At 56.6% G+C, this 24,418-nt stretch overlaps 9 protein-coding genes across 9 annotated transcripts in view; 2 read left to right on the forward strand and 7 right to left on the reverse strand.

Moving 5' to 3' along the window:
• Window positions 1-1,553, reverse strand: part of GUITHDRAFT_110966 (hypothetical protein) — a gene marked incomplete at both ends in the record, with an annotated part of 3,189 nt that extends 1,636 nt beyond the window's left edge. The window contains 6 exons of the mRNA XM_005829839.1: window positions 123-149; window positions 198-244; window positions 434-499; window positions 540-1,103; window positions 1,157-1,234; window positions 1,374-1,553. Of these exons, the coding sequence (XP_005829896.1) occupies window positions 123-149; window positions 198-244; window positions 434-499; window positions 540-1,103; window positions 1,157-1,234; window positions 1,374-1,553 (962 nt within the window). The remainder of the gene's footprint in view (window positions 1-122; window positions 150-197; window positions 245-433; window positions 500-539; window positions 1,104-1,156; window positions 1,235-1,373) is intronic.
• A 1,248-nt stretch (window positions 1,554-2,801) lies between these two features.
• On the reverse strand, window positions 2,802-3,110 carry GUITHDRAFT_140798 (hypothetical protein; the record flags this gene model as incomplete). Its single annotated transcript, XM_005829840.1, has 1 exon — window positions 2,802-3,110. One exon carries the CDS (start codon window positions 3,108-3,110, stop codon window positions 2,802-2,804), a length of 309 nt encoding a protein of 102 aa, XP_005829897.1.
• Window positions 3,111-3,884: 774 nt separating this feature from the next.
• GUITHDRAFT_153394 (hypothetical protein) lies at window positions 3,885-4,866 on the forward strand. Its single transcript, XM_005829841.1, has 3 exons — window positions 3,885-4,027; window positions 4,082-4,522; window positions 4,583-4,866. The coding sequence occupies exons 1-3, from the start codon at window positions 3,890-3,892 to the stop codon at window positions 4,742-4,744; spliced, it is 741 nt and encodes a 246-aa protein (XP_005829898.1). The 5' UTR covers window positions 3,885-3,889; the 3' UTR covers window positions 4,745-4,866.
• On the reverse strand, window positions 4,822-6,282 carry GUITHDRAFT_87909 (hypothetical protein). Its single transcript, XM_005829842.1, has 6 exons — window positions 5,472-6,282; window positions 5,346-5,414; window positions 5,223-5,303; window positions 5,117-5,173; window positions 5,028-5,069; window positions 4,822-4,978 (listed from the first exon to the last, which is right to left on the reverse strand). The coding sequence occupies exons 1-6, from the start codon at window positions 6,210-6,212 to the stop codon at window positions 4,931-4,933; spliced, it is 1,038 nt and encodes a 345-aa protein (XP_005829899.1). The 5' UTR covers window positions 6,213-6,282; the 3' UTR covers window positions 4,822-4,930.
• Window positions 6,283-8,708: 2,426 nt separating this feature from the next.
• Window positions 8,709-13,296, reverse strand: GUITHDRAFT_110969 (hypothetical protein; the record flags this gene model as incomplete). Its single annotated transcript, XM_005829843.1, has 5 exons — window positions 8,709-8,809; window positions 8,979-9,493; window positions 9,597-10,719; window positions 11,633-12,057; window positions 12,161-13,296. 5 exons carry the CDS (start codon window positions 13,294-13,296, stop codon window positions 8,709-8,711), a joined length of 3,300 nt encoding a protein of 1,099 aa, XP_005829900.1.
• Window positions 13,297-14,115: 819 nt separating this feature from the next.
• GUITHDRAFT_110970 (hypothetical protein) lies at window positions 14,116-15,877 on the reverse strand (the record flags this gene model as incomplete). Its single annotated transcript, XM_005829844.1, has 2 exons — window positions 14,116-14,638; window positions 14,742-15,877. 2 exons carry the CDS (start codon window positions 15,875-15,877, stop codon window positions 14,116-14,118), a joined length of 1,659 nt encoding a protein of 552 aa, XP_005829901.1.
• Window positions 15,878-16,693: 816 nt separating this feature from the next.
• On the reverse strand, window positions 16,694-18,455 carry GUITHDRAFT_110971 (hypothetical protein; the record flags this gene model as incomplete). Its single annotated transcript, XM_005829845.1, has 2 exons — window positions 16,694-17,216; window positions 17,320-18,455. The coding sequence occupies 2 exons, from the start codon at window positions 18,453-18,455 to the stop codon at window positions 16,694-16,696; spliced, it is 1,659 nt and encodes a 552-aa protein (XP_005829902.1).
• A 3,230-nt stretch (window positions 18,456-21,685) lies between these two features.
• GUITHDRAFT_58157 (hypothetical protein) lies at window positions 21,686-23,248 on the forward strand (the record flags this gene model as incomplete). The annotated part of the gene is made up of 2 exons (XM_005829846.1): window positions 21,686-22,145; window positions 22,365-23,248. Coding segments are annotated over 2 exons (1,344 nt in total), but the record flags the coding sequence as incomplete, so codon positions are not given.
• A 284-nt stretch (window positions 23,249-23,532) lies between these two features.
• On the reverse strand, window positions 23,533-24,159 carry GUITHDRAFT_110973 (hypothetical protein; the record flags this gene model as incomplete). The annotated part of the gene is made up of 1 exon (XM_005829847.1): window positions 23,533-24,159. One exon carries the CDS (start codon window positions 24,157-24,159, stop codon window positions 23,533-23,535), a length of 627 nt encoding a protein of 208 aa, XP_005829904.1.
• Between the last annotated feature and the right edge of the window lie 259 nt (window positions 24,160-24,418).

Genomic DNA, 24,418 nt, shown 5'->3' on the forward strand with positions numbered 1-24,418 from the left:
CCCTCCCTCCCACTCCCTCCGCCCTCGCCTCCCTCCTCGCCTCCCTCCCTCCCTCCCTCCTTCCCTCCCTCCCTCCCTCCCTCCCTCCCTCCCTCCTTCGAGCTTCGTCACCTGCCTATCACCCGCGAGTCTTCACCAAACAATTGGAGCTGACCGAAGAGGTCAGACGAGAAACATGTCGGGGAAGACATCAGTACCTTGCTTCGAGGCCAGACCACAACGTCTTTGTGGCAGACATGTTCACCTACAGCTCGTGACCATTGCTCCTTCCCCTTGCTAGCCTCTTCCTCTCCCTCCTTCCTCCCCTCCCCTCCCTCATCATCTCCTTCCTTCTTCCGCTCCTCCAGGCCTGACCTTGATGCAGCCTGATCCTCAACGTTTCTCCTTTCGCCACCTCCACTTTGCCTGCTCCTCCCCCTGCCCTATCGAGAACCTCCTGCAAGCTTGCCCAAGTCGGCAGCCCTGTCCTCCCCGTCCCCTTGGCCTTCACGCAAGGGACCTGACGAGGAGTCACGGAAGAGGAGCAGCAGCGAACGCACATGAATCACTGCGCCCGTCCTGTTCCACCCGCCCTGCAGAAGCAGCAAGGAGCTGTTGTGCTCGTTGTACACGTGCTCCGAGTCAAGTTCGCCGAACTGCAAGAGCAACTCAGCGTCCTTCGCCCCGCCGGCTGTCCCCTCAACCTCTGGGATCTCTTTCAGATTCCCGATCTTCACTCGCGTCACATTGCGGACCCTCCCATCCTCGTCCTCGACTTGCACATCCTGACACTCGTCGTCGGGGCCGAACGGATCCCAGCTCGAGGTGCTGGACTCCGACAGGCTGACGTTGGACAAGGGAGGAGACAGGGCGGTCAAGCCATAGTTCCTGTGAAGATCACTAGTATTGCTGTGATCAGAGAAACCGGTTTCTTCCGCGCTTCTCACTCTGCTCTGCCTCCTCTTCTTCCATATCTGCGACTGTTTCTTGACAGAGCTATTCCAGTCCAGCCCCTTGACCTCCGGGGCGTCAAAGTTGGGGTGGACTTCCTCGTCGAAGGGATCGTGGTACATGGCTGGTTCAGCGCCGTCCCCAGACGAGGACGAGAGCTGAACCAGGAGGTCCTGCGACCAACAGCACTCATTGGAACGGGAGCAGGCAGACAAGACCTCCACACCTCCTCCATTTCCTCATCGTCGAGAGCAAGAAGATGGTCTGGAAGGGCATCCTTCCCAACGCCCGCATCCTCAACGACCTGTCGAGGCTGTGCTTCTTAGCGATCAACCCAAGCGCAGGATGCCAGGAGACCTCTCCTGCCTCTCTCGCTCTTTTTGAGCCCACCTCCTCCTGAGCTCATTTTCGGTCAAAGAGACTGAAGAATTTCAAGGTTTCACCTGCTCTCCCGGCAACCCCGACGCTGCTTCCAGTCCTCGTTTCCTTGCCCAGTGATCGGATCCTCCCCTCAGGCTCAGCGTGTATGTCACCAGACCCCGCAGAAGGTCAACAGGGGACAGCTCGTCCGACTTCGACGTGGAGAAGAAGGTTGCATGCGGCATGCTGCCTGCAGTGTTCATATGGACGACACCGAAACAGACCCTCCCACCTCCCTCCCACCTCCCCCCCACCTCCCGCACTTCTGCTCACCTTAGGAGAAAGAGAATGAAGGGGATCATCGAGGACACGTTCATGATCGGGTTGTAAGATCAAGGTGCATGCATGCATGCCTGGCGTACATCCTCCATCCTCGCCTCCTTCTCCTTCCTTTGATCGCTTCACCCCCACCGCTGCTCAACTTCATGCTTCCGAAAGTTTGCTACCGCCAAACAGTCTCAGTAAGAACTGGACTCCCGGAGTCCGGCGGAGTCCGAGCGGGGCGGCCCGGCCGGGCAGTGCCGCTGTGCCGGCCGCAGTGCCGCCTCAGTGCGGCCGCCCGGCCGGGCGGGCGGCCACCGTGCGCCGCGGCCAGCGGTGGCGCTCACTGCCGCTGTCACGGTCGGGCTCCCGATTGTGCGGCCCCGGCGGCAGTCGGAGCCTCGGAGCCCGGCCAGCGGCTCAGGCCTGCTCAGGGCGATCCTGCTCCGAGTCAGGTCAGGCAGTGCTCAGTGCGATCCGGCGACCGGGTGCCTGGGCGTTCCGAGTTCCGAAGTTCCTGCGGCCGCTCACGCACAGGCTGGCAGCCTGAGCACTGAGTCGGAGTAAAAGTGAATCAGCTGAGCAGCTAACTGAGTTTCCGACAGTGGCAGTTGGCACTCGCGGCCTCACGGTGCGGTCCGAGCGCCTCGGAGGCTCATATCAGTGTGTGAAAGCACGGCGATCATCGGATCCGAAACTTGACTCGAATGATCTCGGATCACGACCGTCAGTGTCCGGCGCTCCAACCTGGACCTCCTCAGACTGGCAATCTAATGATCTTCATTTGCATCTGTGCCGTACGGTACGATATCATGGTCGTGATCTGACCCCGACATTCTGAAGTGCGGCATCGGACTGAGTTCTCAGGCTACGGTCCTCACATCCTTCTCCTTCTCCTTAGAAGAACAGCTACAATTTCCAGCATGTTTCACTGCCAACATGAGTTGGAGGAATCTGCTTTCAGTCAATGCAAGTCGTCTGCATTTCTTTGCTGTTTGTTTTGCGATAAAGAATTATTCTCGAATTCGTTGTCCTCGTGCTATCTTAACTTCTCCCCTTCGCTCTCGTTGAGCATGGCAACTCAAGACTGCTGTCGTGGATTTCCACTTTATGCATTTTCACGAGAAAGTCCAAAATTTTATTTCATCTTACAATAAAGCACAGAAAATTCATGAAGAAAGTATCAATGTTCAAAGTTGCATGAGAGCACCATTCGCGCGTCTGATAACCGGTCTTTCGTTTCGTGATAGCAACGCTATGCAATATTGCAGCGCTTCAAGTTGTTTCTGGCGACTTGGCCCAGAAGAGCCTCTCATGGTCGGCGCGTCCTTGTATTCATCTTGCTTGCTTCGCAAAGCACGAGGAAGAGTCAAGTAGGAGGGTTCCTCGTAACGTGCAGCATCCATCGAAGATGCGAAGGTTTCGATCTCGATCGCGGCATGAGCCACGTCGGGCTCAGCATTCGCTGACATATCCAACATCGCAAAGTCGTCTTGCATCGTGGAGAAGAGGTTCTTGGGCAGGAGAGTTCGTGGAGGATGCCGATGGTGTTGGAGGAGGCGGATGAAATGAATGTATAAGCTCCCATGTCAGCTGCACCGAAATGCTGACATAAAAAGATATCTGTCCGTTGAAATCGAGTCTTTTCCTTCTCAGCAGTCTCATCGCACATCAGCATCCCTCGTGATGTGTGTCATCCTGTAAGTGGCTGTCACATGAGTGACCCTTGACTCATGACCGGCACGGTGAAGTGAAGAGGCCCAGTTCAGCCGGCAGTCTACTAGGCCGGCAGCCGGGCCGGGCCGGGCCGGGCCGGGCCCACTTGCGGTGGCTGGCCCGACGCGGCCCGTTTTCTAGAACGTCTTTGTTGTCACGAATGAGGAAGGCGGGGGAGGAGAAGCGGGAGAGAGAGAAGAGAAGAAAGCAAGCAAGCAAGAAGAGATGGAAGGAAGAAGAGATGGAAGGAAGAAGAGATGGAAGGAGAAGAGTTGGAAGGAAGAAGAGATGGAAGGAGAAGAGATGGAAGGAAGAAGAGATGGAAGGAAGAAGAGATGGAAGGAAGAAGAGATGGGAAGATGGTGGAAGGAATGAAGTGGGTTTGCAAGGGTTACACCACAAAGGTAGGCAAAGCGAGGTTGAAACATCAGCCAAGGAGCTGGTGTGAGCGCAGGGTACAAGCAAAGCAAGTCTTTGAGATCAGATTATGCGATTTGTTTTCTTGCCTGTACTTTGTTATTTCATCAAAATAAGTCGTTTACTAATGGTGAGTCATCAGAACATGCCCGTAGATTATTCCAAGTGGGACAAGCTTGCAGCAAGTGACAGCGAGGACGAGGAAGAAAAGAAGGCGCCTCAGAGCAAGAGGGTCGTCAAGGAGGATGAAAAGATAGTGCAGCCCAAATTAAGCGCCCCTAAGGTAACGCAACGCCAGGGATTGATATGTTCCGTTGTGCTGAGAAAGTGGCGGTAGGAAGCAAGTGGATCGGCTTGGAATGCCAGCAACTATCACTGGGAGGAGCAAAAGCTGGACGTGTGGGGCAAACAACGGCTCAAGGATGTCCTCAAACCCAAAGCAACACTGAGCTTCACCTACAACCAGACAGAACTGACCTACGAGATGAACTTCGACGTCGACACGATCACTGGAGACGTTTGGTCGCACATCCGCAAGGGCAAGAGTGTGTTGGGATACAACCTCGAGTTCTCTCTGGTGGTGACGGGCAAGGTGAAGACGTCGAGCCGTGAGGAGATGTTGAACGCTTCCTTGGAGTGTGACCTGATGGTCGACCATGAGGAGGATCCTGTTGTCAGGTTTACAGCGGGTGACAATCTTCCCTTCAAAGACACTGTGAAGAAATGCATCCTTGCCGAGTATCACTCAAGAATAGGGTTCTTCCTCAAGGAGCTCGAGGTACGTTTCCACTTGCTGTCTGCCGCACGATGAGTGACATGGTTGGCCTGTCTGCTGCAGACAAAAGCTGACGAGAGGAAAAGCAAGATCGAAGAATCGGCGAAGACTCAGGCGACCAGCTCGGAACAAGCAACGACTGCTAAGTCACACTTCGGGGGTCGAGTACAGGTCGGAGGACACAACCCGCAGGGGCTACGAATTGAGAAAGATAACAAAGACTGACGGCAAGAGGGATTTCAGACAATTCAGAAGCTCACTCGCCTAAGTTACCTTACGAGAACGTGACATGATTTTTTTCTTAAGATCAGAAGTTTTTATTTTTGCAATGAAGTCAAAAAAGCTGCCAAGCTCATTATTATTACTGAGCAAGCAGAGAAACCAACGAAAGAGAAGAAATCGAAAGCGGAGTTATGCTTGCTCGAAGAACACAACTATGGCCGTGATGTCGTCAACAACCTGTTTCACGTGTCATCAAACGACGGCATGCAACAAGTCACATGCACACCTCTTCTTCAGCTCGCCATTCCTGATAGGATTTGGCGCATATCTGAAGGGCACATCAATACGACCATTCGCCTGACCACATACACAAACCTCCTGCGCTGCCCGTTCTGCATCACCGTTGCAGCTCTCAACAATCCCGACGACTTGCTGTACAAGCAAAGAAATCAGCTCAGCGATGGAAAAATATGGCACTCACCTCGTTTGACAAGAATTCCCACACACCATCGGAAGCGATCACCATGAACTGGTCAGCCTCACTCATGTCGTAGACCAGGACCTGAAGATGCATCAGAACAAACAACACGTAGTTTCATTTTACCTCCGGGTTCGCATAAACTCCAACAGTTGCAGCAATATCATCGCCAAGAGAACGGGACATCGCCAACCCCTGCATGACAAGCAGACGAGTCAACCAGCGTCTTTTGCCACTGAAAGCAGAACAGACCGGTAACATCATGTTTGGAAGCCACACCCTCGCAGGCCCAATGGGCTCTCCATCTTCATCAAAAAGAGGTTCTACCCTGCCCCCACTCGCAATAATGCGTCTTCTCTCGTCCTCGCGGTCCGGTTTTTGATCGTCGGAAAGCGGTTTGGCAACCAGTTTTCCGCCTTCCATGGTAGCAATAACTGCTCGAGAATCACCAGAGTTCGCTATTACAACCTTACGTTTTCCAGGTGCTCCAATCACAACACCACCCACTGCAGTCGTGCCACTTAGCGAGGAATCAATAGACCGTTCGACTTCCAATGACTTGTTCACTTCGATGAAACTCTTCTCTAGCATTTTGCTTACAACGCTGCTATCAATGCCATCTGCTCGGACTGATTGAGCTTTTAAAGTTTCCTTGTCCAACGCAAGGGGCCACATTCGTTTGACATACGCAGATACTAGATGGCCAACAGCTCCATGGCCATCAAAAACTCCAAAGAGGGAAACACTAGGATGGCCAAACTCTGGGATCGAAACGTAGGCATCCTGATTCGTCTTTTTGTTACCATCTGGTTCATAGCCAGCATTGGACAGACAGGCATATCTCAACGACGAAGTCGCTCCCTTCTCCTTGCTTTGACCCTCTGTGTTCTTATCAAACCCTATGTTGGGCAGGCCAGTCACAGACAAACGACGATTCTGGCGATCCATTTGTTGCTGTGCCGCTTTTTTCTTCTTAGAGAAAGCACCGCCCATACTCTCTCTGATCCGAGAGAGGAACTTCCCAACACACTGCTTCGCTTGCCTCTACAAAAATGTCTTGTCTGTTCGAACGCAAAATCAATACAAAGAAAGAAAGGGGTTGCGACGACAAGAAAAGAACAGCCACAAGTTTGATCTATCAACTCTAGCTTGCTCCGGACTTCTCTCAATACCAATGCCTGCAATGACTTACACTCGACAACTTACTTCTTTGCTATGGATCGTATCCCTTCAGTTCAACCTTTTGATTCTCATCAAACTCACTCATTACCTTCTCTGTCCCACATCATCATTTAGTTGAAATAACTCATGCTGATCGAGATCACCATATCCGAAAATTCGCTGTAATATCCTTTTCTAGCAAGCCTTCCGTCTTGTTCCATTGGCTCCTCCCTCCCTTTCCATACGCTCTCCTTCCCCCAGCTTAATCACTCTTCCCATCCCTGCCCCATCTAGAATTCTGATATTCTTCGTCTTCATTCAGTTGCAAATCTTGTCTTACCTCTCTTTCTCCCTGTTTTTCAACCTATTTCTCACATGAACGGCGCCTCCTGAGACTGCTTCCTCACCCACTCGTATACTCGTCCTTAATTCTTCTTCTTCCTTTCTCACTTCAATCATCATAGAGTGACATGCTATCGCTGACGATGTTTCTCATCATCATCAGAAGCATCGTCGTCAGCGTCAGCATCGTCAGAGACATGAAACCGCTGCCCCTGCAACCTCCCATGAGAGAGGCAGGGATACAACCCCACCCCCTTTCGTCCTGCAATGAACATTTTGATGGACCACCCCTCATAAGAAGGTCTAAACCACCCCTCTGAGCCCTAACTCGGATATGGACGACCAAAAGTTGGAAGTCACCGGTCCCTCTACACTCCTTTACCCCGCATGTCTTCCCTTATTGACTACCCACCCCCTTAGTCTCCTTTTGCTTGTCTTAACCCCCACCCCTCATTAGAGGAATTTTCATACTACATTCCCCAATCTATCTGGTTTTACCACCCTACCCCCTTTCTGGTCAAGCTCTTCCCCGACATTCTGCACAAATCCGGACCCCACCACCAAACAGTCATCACCACCTACCCCCACATAAAGACTTTTCACCACCCCCTGTGACAGCACAGGGTTGGGACCCCATGAACTAAACCCCTGAATTGACTATCAAAAGGACCCCTTCCCCAGGTTTCTATCTCCGGTCTCCCCTTCTCTACATACCACCCCACCCTACTTTATGACTCAGATTCACCCACCTTTGACTAATCAGGAGCGTTTCACGCGTGGCCCAGAGGTCCAGATTCCCAGAACCTGTTTGAAATATATTTCAAATATACATATTTTTAAATGTGAAATTGTCACGATCGTGTCACGGTCTTTTCCCGCCCGAGCCCGTCGTTTACATTGGGTGGTATAGGAAGGGTTAGATATTTTCTGAATACCATCATATGTATTGCGGCATAGAATGGAGCTTGGGCTAGGCACATTTACGGTCCGGTCAGTACCCCACCCCCTGATTCTATCGGTGGGCCCCTGTGGGGGTGCAACTGCCCTGCTGACAAACTCGACCACAACGGTTCAAAAACTGGACCTTTGGGAATAAAATTCTCTTTTATGCCATTGGTCCAGATTATTTCAAATTTATTGAGTAAAATTAGTACCACGGGATCTGGGAATCTGGACCTCTGGGCCACGCGTGAAACGCTCCTCAGTATCGTTCGAGCAGTCACGTAACATTTATTAGTTAATCGTTCACAAGGGCTGGTGCGGCCGGATACTACTGTGTCACGCCAGGGTCAAGCCTCCTCGACTCTCCTGATTGTCCTCGTACTGATTTTAACTTAACTTTGAGTAAAGAACTTGGTACTACTGTACTACCGTGACTGTAACGGCCGGGCCGCGCCGCACTGTCACTGGCCGGGCCCGGCCAGTGCGGCAGCGGCCGGGCGGCCCGGCCGGGTACGTCCGGAGTCCGATCCCCGGGGGCGGCCGGGGCCGGTCGCCGATCGGGGGCCGCCGGGTCGCCGACTCCGGGACATTTGATCCCGGTTCCCAGCCTGGCAGTGGGGCCTGACTCGACTGGGCCGCGTTGAAACCGTTCCCGTCACTGTCGGACCGCCTCGACTCTCAGTCTCATTTCGTATCTCTGGTACCCGTGAGTCAGCCTGGCGGCGGGCTAGCCTTGACTCTGAGTCTCCCGGGCGAGCCGCTCACCGTGTCCCGAGTCCCGAAGCCTCCGAGTCAGGGCCTCAAACTGCCAGTCACCGAGTCACTGTGCCAGAGAGTCCCGGCGACCGTATCGGACGGCCGGGCACGGGCCAGGCCGGGCCGCCCGGCGTCATCCGGCCCGTGGCCCCGGCGGCCGCCCGGCGGTGACCACGGCCCGCCCGGTCTCGGACCGGCTCGGACGCCGCCAGTACGGTACTACGGTACGGTCACTGCCGCCCGGTTGATCATCGAAGATGATCGGATGAGACTGATCGGATGGCACTCCTAAGCGGCCACCATGATTGCCACGGTAGCTCGGTCAAGTCTCACCGTGGCAGAGTCAATTCCGCCGGCCAGTGCCACTCGAACTCTAGCTGCTGAGTCGCCTGAGTTCACGGAAACTGTCGAGGCCGCCCGCAACGCCCCGGCCGGGGGCCCGGATAGCCCGGCGACAACTCACTGAGTCAGCACTGAGCTTCACTCAGTATACGGTAGCGCACAGTGACTCCCGTGACCGTCGTAGCCCGCCGGCGGCGGCGGACCGTCCGATCGCACCGATCCGCGATGATAGTACTCTGCCGCAGTACTTGGCGATACCCCTCGTGACCTCGTCAAGGTTTATGTCACAGTCGCCCTCGGAAAGACCCTCCATGCGGACCTCAACCCCTCTCTGCTGCTGCCCTCGAGACACTGTCATGCGAGACACGATCAGAGTCAGATCGTCCTTCTTCCCCATCGACCTATCCATCCTGTTCTCCGTCCTCTCCCGCAGCCTTCCTCCAAGACCCTCGACGAAGCCCCCGTGTCCGAAGTCACCAAGTACCTCCTCCGACATCGTCTCCAAGGCCGATCTCCTCGCGTGGTCGTCCGAGCCCAGGTTCTCCCAGAAGCCGTCGCTTCCTGCTACGATGATGTCGCCTGATCGCGCATACATCCGCTGCAAGATCTCGTTCTTCCTGTCTCTGTACTGCCGCATGTGCCCTTGGTTCATCCCCGCCTGGTACGGAGGTCTCTTGCCGTTGTCGTGCGGAGAGTGGAAGCGAGGGGGCGACAGGTACTCGCAGCGAGCCCTGTACCGACAGGTCAGTGACCGACGGCTTGCCGTCAAGACCACCCTCCCCCCCCCCTCTCTTCCTCTCTCTCCCTCTCTCTCCCTCTCTCTCCCTCTCTCACCTGCGTCGAGAAGCGTCCAAGGTCAGCAGCGCCCACTGGCTGTCGCCCAGCTCGAGAGCATCGATCATGATCTCGTCACTGTCTCTTCCCGGTTTGAGCTGAAGCGCTACCACAGTCGAAGATGCAAGTTCCAGGATGTCGTGATAGGAAGATGGCTGAGGCATGCGCATCCTCTGGATGCAGTACTCAAGCTTTTCAAAGAGATCGCCGAGCATGTCGACAGGCCTTGCCATGCTCTCCACAAGCTTCCTCGCAAAGATCCCTGACCGATAGCCTCCCTCTCCTACCCCGTCACAGAGCACAGTCAAGCTGTCTTTGATCTCGAAGGCGTCATCATACGGCAGCCAACCATGATAGCGAGGGTCCATGTGCTTGCCTGGCATGCCCTTGAGGCTCACGTACGCCTCGCTGAAGATGCAGCTTCCAGGCTCTGGCCCAGGTGCCTGGCGCTTCGCCAGCCGCGGGTCCCGGGCGGGCCTTGTGTACGGCCTGGCGACTGGGAGGTCAGCTCTGGAGCTTGGGGATGCTCCGCTCTGTGCTGGAGGGACGGCAGAGGTCTGCGGTGCCTGCTCTCGTGCGAGGCTGGCTTGAAGCGACTCCAGCTTCATGCGTGTCTCTCTTTCACTGCTTAGCTCCGTCTGCAGTTTCTGTATGCTGGCCTCGAGGTCCTTGATGGTGTCGATGGCTTGCTTGCGGGCATGCTGGGCGGCAGCATGGGCTTGCCTCTCAGCCTCGAGGCTCTTGCGCAGCTCGTCAATCTGCTCCTTGGCTTTGCTTTGGGTCGTTTCTATCGCGCCGGCCATGTCCTGCACCTCTTCAAGGCCGTCGTGTAGCGCTCGTGCTTGTTGCTGCGACTTAGCGGCTTGCTTGTCGCGGGCGGACTGGGCGCTGCGCCGACACTTGAGCAGCAGCTCCTGATACCTGACCGCCTCGATCTCGTATTGCTTTGTCCGCTTCGTTTGGTCTTCAAGCCTCTGCTCGAGTTGAAGTATCTCTAGCTTGAGCTCTTCCTTGCCGAGCTCCTCGTCCTCACCGTCGGAGATGATGATGGCATCGCTTCGCTTGATCCCCGGGCAGAGCGCCTGCGAGGCTGTCCTGATGGCTACCCGTCCTGCTTCGTTTCCTGTGTGGCGGCATTCCAGTCCGATGAGAGCGGGTGGGAGAGTGCAAGGCGCTTTTGTAGGGATGGACGGGGAACAAGGGGATGCGGGGAGGAAGAGGGTGGGGTGGTGACGGTGCTGGACAAACACGTGGTGCTGAGAGGGAGGAAGACGGGTGGCCGCAGCTGAGTAGATACGGAGAGGGTGGGGGTGGTGTTTTGCTGGGTGTCTCTAGGCAGTAGGAGAGGCTAGTGGGGGGTAGGAGGGGGGCTAGGAAGGCTAGGACCCAGGCTTTCTTACCACTGATACAGGTTCAATCTCAGTACTACTAATGAAATGTTTGAGTCACCGGCTACGGTACTATCAAAGGCTTTGAGTAAACTTATCCGATGGCATAGGCGGACTCGCCTCCGAATCTGAGTCAGGCCGTCCGCCGCGCAGCCTCCCGGACACTCTCTGAGTGCCAATGATGCCGCCGCAGGGCTGAGCGGCCCGGCCTGACCGTCAGCAGGGACCGGGATCCTTTCAAGTTTCTTACAACCGGTTGAATGTAACCGCGGGGACTCCTGAGCGGCGCCGCGGCGGCCCACCCGGACCGTCCGATCCTATCCGATCGGGTCACTGAGTCACCGCCGGTGACTAAGCACCCGTGACCGTCACAGAGTCCGATCACGCGGCCCGCGACTCAGCGTAGCGCACCGTGCCACGGCCCGCGGCGCCGTCTCGATTTTGTTTCACATTGAACGGTTGCCCCGTCCGAAGTTCCTGGGCCGCGCGGCCAGTGTATGGCAGGCGGCGGACCGATCCGCGATGATAGTACTCTGCCGCAGCCTTGGGGTGCCCCGTTGACCGGACCAGTCAGTCGCGGTCATGAACGCGCTGCCGCACTGAACAGTACTTGGCGATACCCCTCGTGACCTCGTCATTCGGAAAGACCCTCCATGCGGACCTCAACCCCTCTCTGCTGCTGCCCTCGAGACACTGTCATGCGAGACACGATCAGAGTCAGATCGTCCTTCTTCCCCATCGACCTATCCATCCTGTTCTCCGTCCTCTCCCGCAGCCTTCCTCCAAGACCCTCGACGAAGCCCCCGTGTCCGAAGTCACCAAGTACCTCCTCCGACATCGTCTCCAAGGCCGATCTCCTCGCGTGGTCGTCCGAGCCCAGGTTCTCCCAGAAGCCGTCGCTTCCTGCTACGATGATGTCGCCTGATCGCGCATACATCCGCTGCAAGATCTCGTTCTTCCTGTCTCTGTACTGCCGCATGTGCCCTTGGTTCATCCCCGCCTGGTACGGAGGTCTCTTGCCGTTGTCGTGCGGAGAGTGGAAGCGAGGGGGCGACAGGTACTCGCAGCGAGCCCTGTACCGACAGGTCAGTGACCGACGGCTTGCCGTCAAGACCACCCTCCCCCCCCCCTCTCTTCCTCTCTCTCCCTCTCTCTCCCTCTCTCTCCCTCTCTCACCTGCGTCGAGAAGCGTCCAAGGTCAGCAGCGCCCACTGGCTGTCGCCCAGCTCGAGAGCATCGATCATGATCTCGTCACTGTCTCTTCCCGGTTTGAGCTGAAGCGCTACCACAGTCGAAGATGCAAGTTCCAGGATGTCGTGATAGGAAGATGGCTGAGGCATGCGCATCCTCTGGATGCAGTACTCAAGCTTTTCAAAGAGATCGCCGAGCATGTCGACAGGCCTTGCCATGCTCTCCACAAGCTTCCTCGCAAAGATCCCTGACCGATAGCCTCCCTCTCCTACCCCGTCACAGAGCACAGTCAAGCTGTCTTTGATCTCGAAGGCGTCATCATACGGCAGCCAACCATGATAGCGAGGGTCCATGTGCTTGCCTGGCATGCCCTTGAGGCTCACGTACGCCTCGCTGAAGATGCAGCTTCCAGGCTCTGGCCCAGGTGCCTGGCGCTTCGCCAGCCGCGGGTCCCGGGCGGGCCTTGTGTACGGCCTGGCGACTGGGAGGTCAGCTCTGGAGCTTGGGGATGCTCCGCTCTGTGCTGGAGGGACGGCAGAGGTCTGCGGTGCCTGCTCTCGTGCGAGGCTGGCTTGAAGCGACTCCAGCTTCATGCGTGTCTCTCTTTCACTGCTTAGCTCCGTCTGCAGTTTCTGTATGCTGGCCTCGAGGTCCTTGATGGTGTCGATGGCTTGCTTGCGGGCATGCTGGGCGGCAGCATGGGCTTGCCTCTCAGCCTCGAGGCTCTTGCGCAGCTCGTCAATCTGCTCCTTGGCTTTGCTTTGGGTCGTTTCTATCGCGCCGGCCATGTCCTGCACCTCTTCAAGGCCGTCGTGTAGCGCTCGTGCTTGTTGCTGCGACTTAGCGGCTTGCTTGTCGCGGGCGGACTGGGCGCTGCGCCGACACTTGAGCAGCAGCTCCTGATACCTGACCGCCTCGATCTCGTATTGCTTTGTCCGCTTCGTTTGGTCTTCAAGCCTCTGCTCGAGTTGAAGGATCTCTAGCTTGAGCTCTTCCTTGCCGAGCTCCTCGTCCTCACCGTCGGAGATGATGATGGCATCGCTCGCTTGATCCCCGGGCAGAGCGCCTGCGAGGCTGTCCTGATGGCTACCCGTCCTGCTTCGTTTCCTGTGTGGCGGCATTCCAGTCCGATGAGAGCGGGTGGGAGAGTGCAAGGCGCTTTTGTAGGGATGGACGGGGAACAAGGGGATGCGGGGAGGAAGAGGGTGGGGTGGTGACGGTGCTGGACAAACACGTGGTGCTGAGAGGGAGGAAGACGGGTGGCCGCAGCTGAGTAGATACGGAGAGGGTGGGGGTGGTGTTTTGCTGGGTGTCTCTAGGCAGTAGGAGAGGCTAGTGGGGGGTAGGAGGGGGGCTAGGAAGGCTAGGACCCAGGCTTTCTTACCACTGATACAGGTTCAATCTCAGTACTACTAATGAAATGTTTGAGTCACCGGCTACGGTACTATCAAAGGCTTTGAGTAAACTTATCCGATGGCATAGGCGGACTCGCCTCGGAATCTGAGTCAGGCCGTCCGCCGCGCAGCCTCCCGGACACTCTCTGAGTGCCAATGATGCCGCCGCAGGGCTGAGCGGCCCGGCCTGACCGTCAGCAGGGACCGGGATCCTTTCAAGTTTCTTACAACCGGTTGAATCATGTAACCGCGGGGACTCCTGAGCGGCGCCGCGGCGGCCCACCCGGACCGTCCGATCCTATCCGATCGGGTCACTGAGTCACCGCCGGTGACTAAGCACCCGTGACCGTCACAGAGTCCGATCACGCGGCCCACGACTCAGCGTAGCGCACCGTGCCACGGCCCGCCGTCTCGATTTTGTTTCACATTGAACGGTTGCCCCGTCCGAAGTTCCTGGGCCGCGCGGCCAGTGTATGGCAGGCGGCGGACCGATCCGCGATGATAGTACTCTGCCGCAGCCTTGGGGTGCCCCGTTGACCGGACCAGTCAGTCGCGGTCATGAACGCGCTGCCGCACTGAACAGTACTTGGCGATACCCCTCGTGACCTCGTCAAGGTTTATGTCACAGTCGCCCTCGGAAAGACCCTCCATGCGGACCTCAACCCCTCTCTGCTGCTGCCCTCGAGACACTGTCATGCGAGACACGATCAGAGTCAGATCGTCCTTCTTCCCCATCGACCTATCCATCCTGTTCTCCGTCCTCTCCCGCAGCCTTCCTCCAAGACCCTCGACGAAGCCCCCGTGTCCGAAGTCACCAAGTACCTCCTCCGACATCGTCTCCAAGGCCGATCTCCTCGCGTGGTCGTCCGAGCCCAGGTTCTCCCAGAAGCCGTCGCTTCCTGCTACGATGATGTCGCCTGATCGCGCATACATCCGCTGCAAGATCTCGTTCTTCCTGTCTCTGTACTGCCGCATGTGCCCTTGGTCCATCCCCGCCTGGTACGGAGGTCTCTTGCCGTTGTCGTGCGGAGAATGGAAGCGAGGGGGCGACAGGTACTCGCAGCGAGCCCTGTACCGACAGGTCAGTGACCGACGGCTTGCCGTCAAGACCACCCTCCCCCCCCCCTCTCTTCCTCTCTCTCCCTCTCTCTTCCTCTCTCTCCCTCTCTCACCTGCGTCGAGAAGCGTCCAAGGTCAGCAGCGCCCACTGGCTGTCGCCCAGCTCGAGAGCATCGATCATGATCTCGTCACTGTCTCTTCCCGGTTTGAGCTGAAGCGCTACCACAGTCGAAGATGCAAGTTCCAGGATGTCGTGATAGGAAGATGGCTGAGGCATGCGCATCCTCTGGATGCAGTACTCAAGCTTTTCAAAGAGATCGCCGAGCATGTCGACAGGCCTTGCCATGCTCTCCACAAGCTTCCTCGCAAAGATCCCTGACCGATAGCCTCCCTCTCCTACCCCGTCACAGAGCACAGTCAAGCTGTCTTTGATCTCGAAGGCGTCATCATACGGCAGCCAACCATGATAGCGAGGGTCCATGTGCTTGCCTGGCATGCCCTTGAGGCTCACGTACGCCTCGCTGAAGATGCAGCTTCCAGGCTCTGGCCCAGGTGCCTGGCGCTTCGCCAGCCGCGGGTCCCGGGCGGGCCTTGTGTACGGCCTGGCGACTGGGAGGTCAGCTCTGGAGCTTGGGGATGCTCCGCTCTGTGCTGGAGGGACGGCAGAGGTCTGCGGTGCCTGCTCTCGTGCGAGGCTGGCTTGAAGCGACTCCAGCTTCATGCGTGTCTCTCTTTCACTGCTTAGCTCCGTCTGCAGTTTCTGTATGCTGGCCTCGAGGTCCTTGATGGTGTCGATGGCTTGCTTGCGGGCATGCTGGGCGGCAGCATGGGCTTGCCTCTCAGCCTCGAGGCTCTTGCGCAGCTCGTCAATCTGCTCCTTGGCTTTGCTTTGGGTCGTTTCTATCGCGCCGGCCATGTCCTGCACCTCTCCAAGGCCGTCGTGTAGCGCTCGTGCTTGTTGCTGCGACTGAGCGGCTTGCTTGTCGCGGGCGGACTGGGCGCTGCGCCGACACTTGAGCAGCAGCTCCTGATACCTGACCGCCTCGATCTCGTATTGCTTTGTCCGCTTCGTTTGGTCTTCAAGCCTCTGCTCGAGTTGAAGTATCTCTAGCTTGAGCTCTTCCTTGCCGAGCTCCTCGTCCTCACCGTCGGAGATGATGATGGCATCGCTCGCTTGATCCCCGGGCAGAGCGCCTGCGAGGCTGTCCTGATGGCTACCCGTCCTGCTTCGTTTCCTGTGTGGCGGCATTCCAGTCCGATGAGAGCGGGTGGGAGAGTGCAAGGCGCTTTTGTAGGGATGGACGGGGAACAAGGGGATGCGGGGAGGAAGAGGGTGGGGTGGTGACGGTGCTGGACAAACACGTGGTGCTGAGAGGGAGGAAGACGGGTGGCCGCAGCTGAGTAGATACGGAGAGGGTGGGGGTGGTGTTTTGCTGGGTGTCTCTAGGCAGTAGGAGAGGCTAGTGGGGGGTAGGAGGGGGGCTAGGAAGGCTAGGACCCAGGCTTTCTTACCACTGATACAGGTTCAATCTCAGTACTACTAATGAAATGTTTGAGTCACCGGCTACGGTACTATCAAAGGCTTTGAGTAAACTTATCCGATGGCATAGGCGGACTCGCCTCCGAATCTGAGTCAGGCCGTCCGCCGCGCAGCCTCCCGGACACTCTCTGAGTGCCAATGATGCCGCCGCAGGGCTGAGCGGCCCGGCCTGACCGTCAGCAGGGACCGGGATCCTTTCAAGTTTCTTACAACCGGTTGAATGTAACCGCGGGGACTCCTGAGCGGCGCCGCGGCGGCCCACCCGGACCGTCCGATCCTATCCGATCGGGTCACTGAGTCACCGCCGGTGACTAAGCACCCGTGACCGTCACAGAGTCCGATCACGCGGCCCACGACTCAGCGTAGCGCACCGTGCCACGGCCCGCCGTCTCGATTTTGTTTCACATTGAACGGTTGCCCCGTCCGAAGTTCCTGGGCCGCGCGGCCAGTGTATGGCAGGCGGCGGACCGATCCGCGATGATAGTACTCTGCCGCAGCCTTGGGGTGCCCCGTTGACCGGACCAGTCAGTCGCGGTCATGAACGCGCTGCCGCACTGAACAGTACTTGGCGATACCCCTCGTGACCTCGTCAAGGTTTATGTCACAGTCGCCCTCGGAAAGACCCTCCATGCGGACCTCAACCCCTCTCTGCTGCTGCCCTCGAGACACTGTCATGCGAGACACGATCAGAGTCAGATCGTCCTTCTTCCCCATCGACCTATCCATCCTGTTCTCCGTCCTCTCCCGCAGCCTTCCTCCAAGACCCTCGACGAAGCCCCCGTGTCCGAAGTCACCAAGTACCTCCTCCGACATCGTCTCCAAGGCCGATCTCCTCGCGTGGTCGTCCGAGCCCAGGTTCTCCCAGAAGCCGTCGCTTCCTGCTACGATGATGTCGCCTGATCGCGCATACATCCGCTGCAAGATCTCGTTCTTCCTGTCTCTGTACTGCCGCATGTGCCCTTGGTCCATCCCCGCCTGGTACGGAGGTCTCTTGCCGTTGTCGTGCGGAGAGTGGAAGCGAGGGGGCGACAGGTACTCGCAGCGAGCCCTGTACCGACAGGTCAGTGACCGACGGCTTGCCGTCAAGACCACCCTCCCCCCCCCCTCTCTTCCTCTCTCTCCCTCTCTCTTCCTCTCTCTCCCTCTCTCACCTGCGTCGAGAAGCGTCCAAGGTCAGCAGCGCCCACTGGCTGTCGCCCAGCTCGAGAGCATCGATCATGATCTCGTCACTGTCTCTTCCCGGTTTGAGCTGAAGCGCTACCACAGTCGAAGATGCAAGTTCCAGGATGTCGTGATAGGAAGATGGCTGAGGCATGCGCATCCTCTGGATGCAGTACTCAAGCTTTTCAAAGAGATCGCCGTCCATGTTGACAGGCCTTGCCATGCTCTCCACAAGCTTCCTCGCAAAGATCCCTGACCGATAGCCTCCCTCTCCTACCCCGTCACAGAGCACAGTCAAGCTGTCTTTGATCTCGAAGGCGTCATCATACGGCAGCCAACCATGATAGCGAGGGTCCATGTGCTTGCCTGGCATGCCCTTGAGGCTCACGTACGCCTCGCTGAAGATGCAGCTTCCAGGCTCTGGCCCAGGTGCCTGGCGCTTCGCCAGCCGCGGGTCCCGGGCGGGCCTTGTGTACGGCCTGGCGACTGGGAGGTCAGCTCTGGAGCTTGGGGATGCTCCGCTCTGTGCTGGAGGGACGGCAGAGGTCTGCGGTGCCTGCTCTCGTGCGAGGCTGGCTTGAAGCGACTCCAGCTTCATGCGTGTCTCTCTTTCACTGCTTAGCTCCGTCTGCAGTTTCTGTATGCTGGCCTCGAGGTCCTTGATGGTGTCGATGGCTTGCTTGCGGGCATGCTGGGCGGCAGCATGGGCTTGCCTCTCAGCCTCGAGGCTCTTGCGCAGCTCGTCAATCTGCTCCTTGGCTTTGCTTTGGGTCGTTTCTATCGCGCCGGCCATGTCCTGCACCTCTCCAAGGCCGTCGTGTAGCGCTCGTGCTTGTTGCTGCGACTTAGCGGCTTGCTTGTCGCGGGCGGACTGGGCGCTGCGCCGACACTTGAGCAGCAGCTCCTGATACCTGACCGCCTCGATCTCGTATTGCTTTGTCCGCTTCGTTTGGTCTTCAAGCCTCTGCTCGAGTTGAAGTATCTCTAGCTTGAGCTCTTCCTTGCCGAGCTCCTCGTCCTCACCGTCGGAGATGATGATGGCATCGCTCGCTTGATCCCCGGGCAGAGCGCCTGCGAGGCTGTCCTGATGGCTACCCGTCCTGCTTCGTTTCCTGTGTGGCGGCATTCCAGTCCGATGAGAGCGGGTGGGAGAGTGCAAGGCGCTTTTGTAGGGATGGACGGGGAACAAGGGGATGCGGGGAGGAAGAGGGTGGGGTGGTGACGGTGCTGGACAAACACGTGGTGCTGAGAGGGAGGAAGACGGGTGGCCGCAGCTGAGTAGATACGGAGAGGGTGGGGGTGGTGTTTTGCTGGGTGTCTCTAGGCAGTAGGAGAGGCTAGTGGGGGGTAGGAGGGGGGCTAGGAAGGCTAGGACCCAGGCTTTCTTACCACTGATACAGGTTCAATCTCAGTACTACTAATGAAATGTTTGAGTCACCGGCTACGGTACTATCAAAGGCTTTGAGTAAACTTATCCGATGGCATAGGCGGACTCGCCTCCGAATCTGAGTCAGGCCGTCCGCCGCGCAGCCTCCCGCCGACACTCTCTGAGTGCCAATGATGCCGCCGCGGCTGAGACCGTTGGCCTATCATTGTGATCCGATGATCCGGCGATCTGGCGCGGCCAGTGACTCACGGCACCCGGCGCCGCAACTTGGATGACAGCATTTCCAGGCTATAGTAGGGTGACACCGTACTGCCAGTGGGCCGGGCCGGGAGGCGCCCGGCTGCTCAGGGCGATGATCGTATGGGAAGAAAGGCCGCTTTCAGTTTGGCGTGACCGACATCAGTGCTGATGTTCTGAGTGCTCCGAGGCGAGTCCGGCGAGCCCAGGCTGAGTACGGTTCCGAGCCAGGCCGCCCGACCCGGCGGGACGTGACGCGGCAGCCCCCGGGCCCGGCGCCCGGCCCGGGCGCGGCCCGGCCCGCGGCCGCGGCCCCCGGGCGCTCAGGCTTCAGAGGCTGGTCCGAGAGTTTTAAATTTGTACCACAAATCTTACTGTAGCACAAGAGGGAGGTACTAAAATGAAGTAAAACGATTTAACTTAAAATGTTCATTTTGTGTTGAAGCCAGTTGCCAGGGGAACGGTTCGTTGAATGTTGAGAAGACGGAAGTGGATAGAAACTGTGATGCAGACAGATAGGTTTTCTTGGGAAGGATATGCTTTCCTCTTCCAGGCAATGTTACAGCATGATGATTAGACGATGTGCTCGTAGACCGTCAGAAGCCCTCGTCTGACTTTTTTTCACATTGCAAACAATCTTTCTGGAACAGGGGTGTCAAGGGATGTCTTGCTTGTGTTTCAAGTCGTCAAGGATTCAAGCCGAAGAATCCCACCACTTGTCTCAATCTACATGCGTTAAGGACCTCGAGGAGGCGAGAAGAAAGATTTCAGAGCTCGAGGAAGCGCTTCAGAAGGTGAGGTCTGCACATGACCAAACTTCCACCTGCACCTCAGAAGGTCTATACTTGGATGGGCAGTCGCTAGCAGACCAGTCATGGAGTCTGCCCGATGATGTTCGATCCAAGCTGAACGAGCTGCTCAACCTCTCCATCGACCCCGGGAGAAGCAAAGAGCTCGAAAACGAGCTGCTGGTCATGCTCGGGATCCAAGTCGGAGTTTGCAAGCAGGAAGAGAAGCTTCAGGGTCAAGACTATGAGCGCAGAGTAGCGAGAGAGTGGGAGATCTCTCGCAAAATCAATAGCCTTGGCGAGCTCGACCTTCTGCGCGCGGTCGCCGAGTGCATTCCAGGGGGGAATTCTAAGTATCCTTTGGCATGGCTGGAAGGAATGAGGCAGGAGGATCTATCTGCTTTCTGTCAGACGACGATAGCGAACAGACTATCTGAGGTCTTGAGAAGAATCCAAGCCTGCCACTCGCAAGAGGCAGGAGGCCATCCGAGTGAAGGCAATACAAAGTATTGCCTCAATGAACAGGACGCGAATTGGTGCAAGGGGACCAAACAAGGAGTGTACGGGAAGATAGAGGAGTTTTACGGGGGACTGGTAGATCGCATTGGTCTGCCTCAGATGCAACTGATGAAGGGCATGGAAGACGAGCATTGCCGGGGAGAGGACTCCTCAGTTCCTTTCACTACAAGTAACTACACCATCAACACAACTCCCGAGGAGCAGTGGAAGGCAGTGACAGACCCGGAGACCAGACGATTCCTATCAGACAACGGGCGGGTTATTCGGGATGTGCAAGAGTTAAAGAATCATCCCACGGCAATCAAGGCGAAGCTGGCAGAGGCAGAGATCATTGCCCTGCAGCTCTACACGGGTGAGACCATGTTGGAGGAGGAGGAGCCTGATAGAACGATTGAAAGCTTGTGAGTAACAGGTCCGATGTACTTCAAGTACAACCAAGTACTACGAGCACCTACAGAGGCCTCCAATAAGTACACAACGACCATCCACTGCATCGTCAGCGGGCTTGTCAAGCTGTCCCACCACACCTCGTTGAAAGAAGGCAGGCGAGTGTGGAGGGGACTGAAAGGCCTGACGTTACCAGAGAGTTTTCTCAAGGAAGACGAGCTCGGAGTGTCGGGAGGGGTTGAATATGGGCTGTTGAGTACAACATCCGACGTCAAGACAGCGATTCAGTATAGCGGAGAAGGAGGAGAGCGGATAGTACTCGAGATGAGCTGTGGGGCGGTCGATCGAGGGGCGAGCTTGAAGTTTTTGTCTCAGTATCCAGGGGAGGAGGAAATTCTGTACCCGCCCATGTCATACTTGGAAGTTTTGAAACAGCCGCAGTACATGGGGGTGGGAGGAGATCGTGTCAAGGTGCTGCAGCTCAAGATCAACTCGAATGTGATGAGCCTGACCATTGAAGACTTCGTGGGGAAGCGCAAGCAGCTTCATGTTGCTCTGATGGAGAACATCGCCAGAGAAGTAGAGCGAGACTTGAAAGAGTTCGGACCAAGAATCCAGGAGCGACTGAAGACTGCAGTGGCAGATTCATTTTACAAAAGCCATGAGAAGCTGATGAAATCCATCATCGACGAGTGCTGGCAGATGGTACAAGAGAGTCGAGCGCAGAAAGCTGAGTGGTACAACGATGAAAAACGATACAAAGAAGCGATAGAAAACTCAAACATCATGAAGGAAATGGCCATGAATAAGATCAGGCACTGGATCGAAGATACTCAAGGGGACTTGAAGTGCGAGGCCCTCGTTGGAGAGCCAATGAAGTCTTCGTACTGGAAGACCATGGCTGACCTGAAATACAAAATCAACAATTTGCCAAAAGAAGGCAAACAAAGACAAGAGATGAGTCAGAGGATTTGTCAAATGTATGGATTGTCAGTCTCACATGAACAGAGTGAGCCTTTGACAGTCCTGGCAGTTGTGCGAGGTCAAAGCGAGTTGATTCCTCTCATCAAGGCATCTGGATGCGACATGAATGTGAGCTTGGGAGATGGGAGGACTGGGCTGCACGTAGCAGCCATGCTGGGTATGGAGGGGAGCGTGAAAGAGCTTTTGATGGCAGGAATTGAGGTGACGGCGAAGGACAAGAAGGGCAAGACATGCGCGTATTGGGCATGCGAGTATGGTCATCTCGAAGTTCTCAAATGTCTGGAATACCATTGTAGCCCTGAAGTTCTCAGCTTGCTGGTTAGAGCCAGAACGGATGATGGAAGGACCTGCGCGCATGCAGCATCTGAAGGCGGACACTTGGAGATTCTAGAGTACTTGAAGGAGACGTTCGGGGAAGACGTACTGAGAGAATCAAGAAATGATGGAGGAACATGCGCGCATGCTGCGAGCCAGGAAGGGCGCTTACAAGTGCTGAATTACCTCAAGGAAACGTGTGGGGATGAGATACTCCGAGTCAAGAAGAACAACGGCGGCTCTTGCGCACATTCGGCTTGCCATGGAGGGCACTTGGAGGTGCTGAGGTACCTGAAGGAGACATGCGGGGAGGACATGCTGAAAGAGAAGCGCGATGACGGCTGGTCCTGCGTGCATTGGGCTAGCCAAGGAGGGCATACCGACATGCTGCGATACTTGACGGAAACATGCGGGAAAGACGTACTGAGAGAGAAGAAGGGCGACGGGGGTACATGTGCACACTCAGCAAGCCTTAGGGGGCACTTGGAGGTGCTCAAGTACCTGAAGGAGACATGCGGGGAGGACATGCTGCGAGAGAAGCGCGATGCTGGCTGGACATGCGCACACTCGGCAAGCCAGGAAGGGCACTTGGAGGTGCTCAAGTACCTCAAGGAGACATGCGGGGAGGAGATACTAAGAGCAAAACGCGATGACGGGTGGACGTGTGCCCATTCAGCAAGTTTGAAGGGACATCTGGAGATTTTGCAATATCTCAAGGAGACATGCGGAGAGGTGGTGCTCAGAGAATCGAGGAGCGATGGTATCACCTGTTCACATTGGGCATGCCAGGCTGGACGATTGCAAGTTGTCATGTACTTGAAGGAGACATGCGGGGAGGACATTCTCAGACAGAAGGCAAACAATGGCTGGACATGCGCGCATGCGGCAGGCCTCAGAGGGCACTTGGAGGTGCTCAAGTACCTTAAGGAGACATGCGGGGAGGAGATACTAAGAGAGAAGAAGGCAGACGGAGGGACATGCGTTCACGAGGCCAGCGCTTGTGGGCACTTGGAGGTGCTCAAGTACCTTGAGGAGACATGCGGGGAGGAGATGCTAAGAGAGAAGAAGAACGACGGGGATACATGTGCACACGCTGCAAGCGAGGAAGGGCACTTGGAGGTGCTCAAGTACCTGAAAGATTCTTGCGGGGAGGAGATACTCAAGCAGAAGAGGGACGACGGCGCGACATGCGCACATGCTGCGAGCGAGGAAGGGCAGTTGGAGGTGCTCAAGTACCTTAAGGCGACATGCGGGGAGGAGCTACTCATGGAGAAGAAGAACGACGGGGGAACATGTGCGCTTGTGGCAGAGCTCAAAGGGCACTTGCAGGTGATCAAGTACCTTGACGAGACATGCGGGGAGGACATGGCAGGTCTCAGTAAACCTTGTGAGCCAGGTGCGTCCAGGGGTTCCCGAGTAACTAATCACTGACATTTCACTGATAGTTCAGTCTAAGACTCCTGCCATTTCAGACCAGAATGGTTCTCCTCCTACTGAGTAAATGCCCCAACCAACCGCTTCTCTGTTCAGAGCCCAACCATCAGATTTTCGACCCCGACCGAGTCACAAGACCTCCCACAAGCTTTTCAAAGAGATCGCCGTCCACTTGCCATGCTCTCTACAAGCTTCCTCGCAAAGATCCCTGACCGATAGCCTCCCTCTCCTACCCCGTCACAGAGCACAGTCAAGCTGTCTTTGATCTCGAAGGCGTCATCATACGGCAGCCAACCGTGATAGCGAGGGTCCATGTGCTTGCCTGGCTTGCCCTTGAGGCCCACGTACGCCTCGCTGAAGATGCAGCTTCCAGCCTCAAGGCTCTTGCGCAGCTCGTCAATCTGCTCCTTGGCTTTGCTTTGGGTCGTTTCTATCGCGCCGGCCATGTCCTGTACCTCTCCAAGGCCGTCTTGTAGCGCCTGTGCGTGTAGTTGCGACTGAGCGGCTTGCTTGTGGAGGGCGGACTGGGCGGTGCGCCGACACTTGAGCAGCAGCTCATGATACCTGACCGACTCGATCTCGTATTGCTTTGTCCGCTTCGTTTGGTCTTCAAGCCTCTGCTCGAGTTGAAGGATCTCTAGCTTGAGCTCTTCCTTGCCGAGCTCCTCGTCCTCACCGTCGGAGATGATGATGGCATCGCTCGCTTGATCCCCGGGCAGAGCGCCTGCGAGGCTGTCCTGATGGCTACCCGTCCTGCTTCGTTTCCTGCTTGGCAGCATTCCAGTCTGATGAGAGCGGGTGGGAAAGTGCAAGGCGATTTCGTAGGGATGGACCGGGAAGTGGGGGATGGGAGAGGAAGGGGGTGGGGTGGTGACCGTGCTGGACAAACGCGTGGTGCTGAGAGGGAGAAAGACGGGTGACCGCAGGTGAGTAGATCCGGAGAGGGTGGGGGTGGTATATGCTGTGAGAGTCTCTAGGCAGTAGGAGAGGCTAGTGGGGGGTAGGAGGAGTGGTAGGAAGGCTAGGACCCAGGCTTTC

The sequence above is a fragment of the Guillardia theta genome, assembly GCF_000315625.1.
Source record: "Guillardia theta CCMP2712 unplaced genomic scaffold GUITHscaffold_49, whole genome shotgun sequence".
Lineage (NCBI taxonomy): Eukaryota > Cryptophyceae > Pyrenomonadales > Geminigeraceae > Guillardia > Guillardia theta.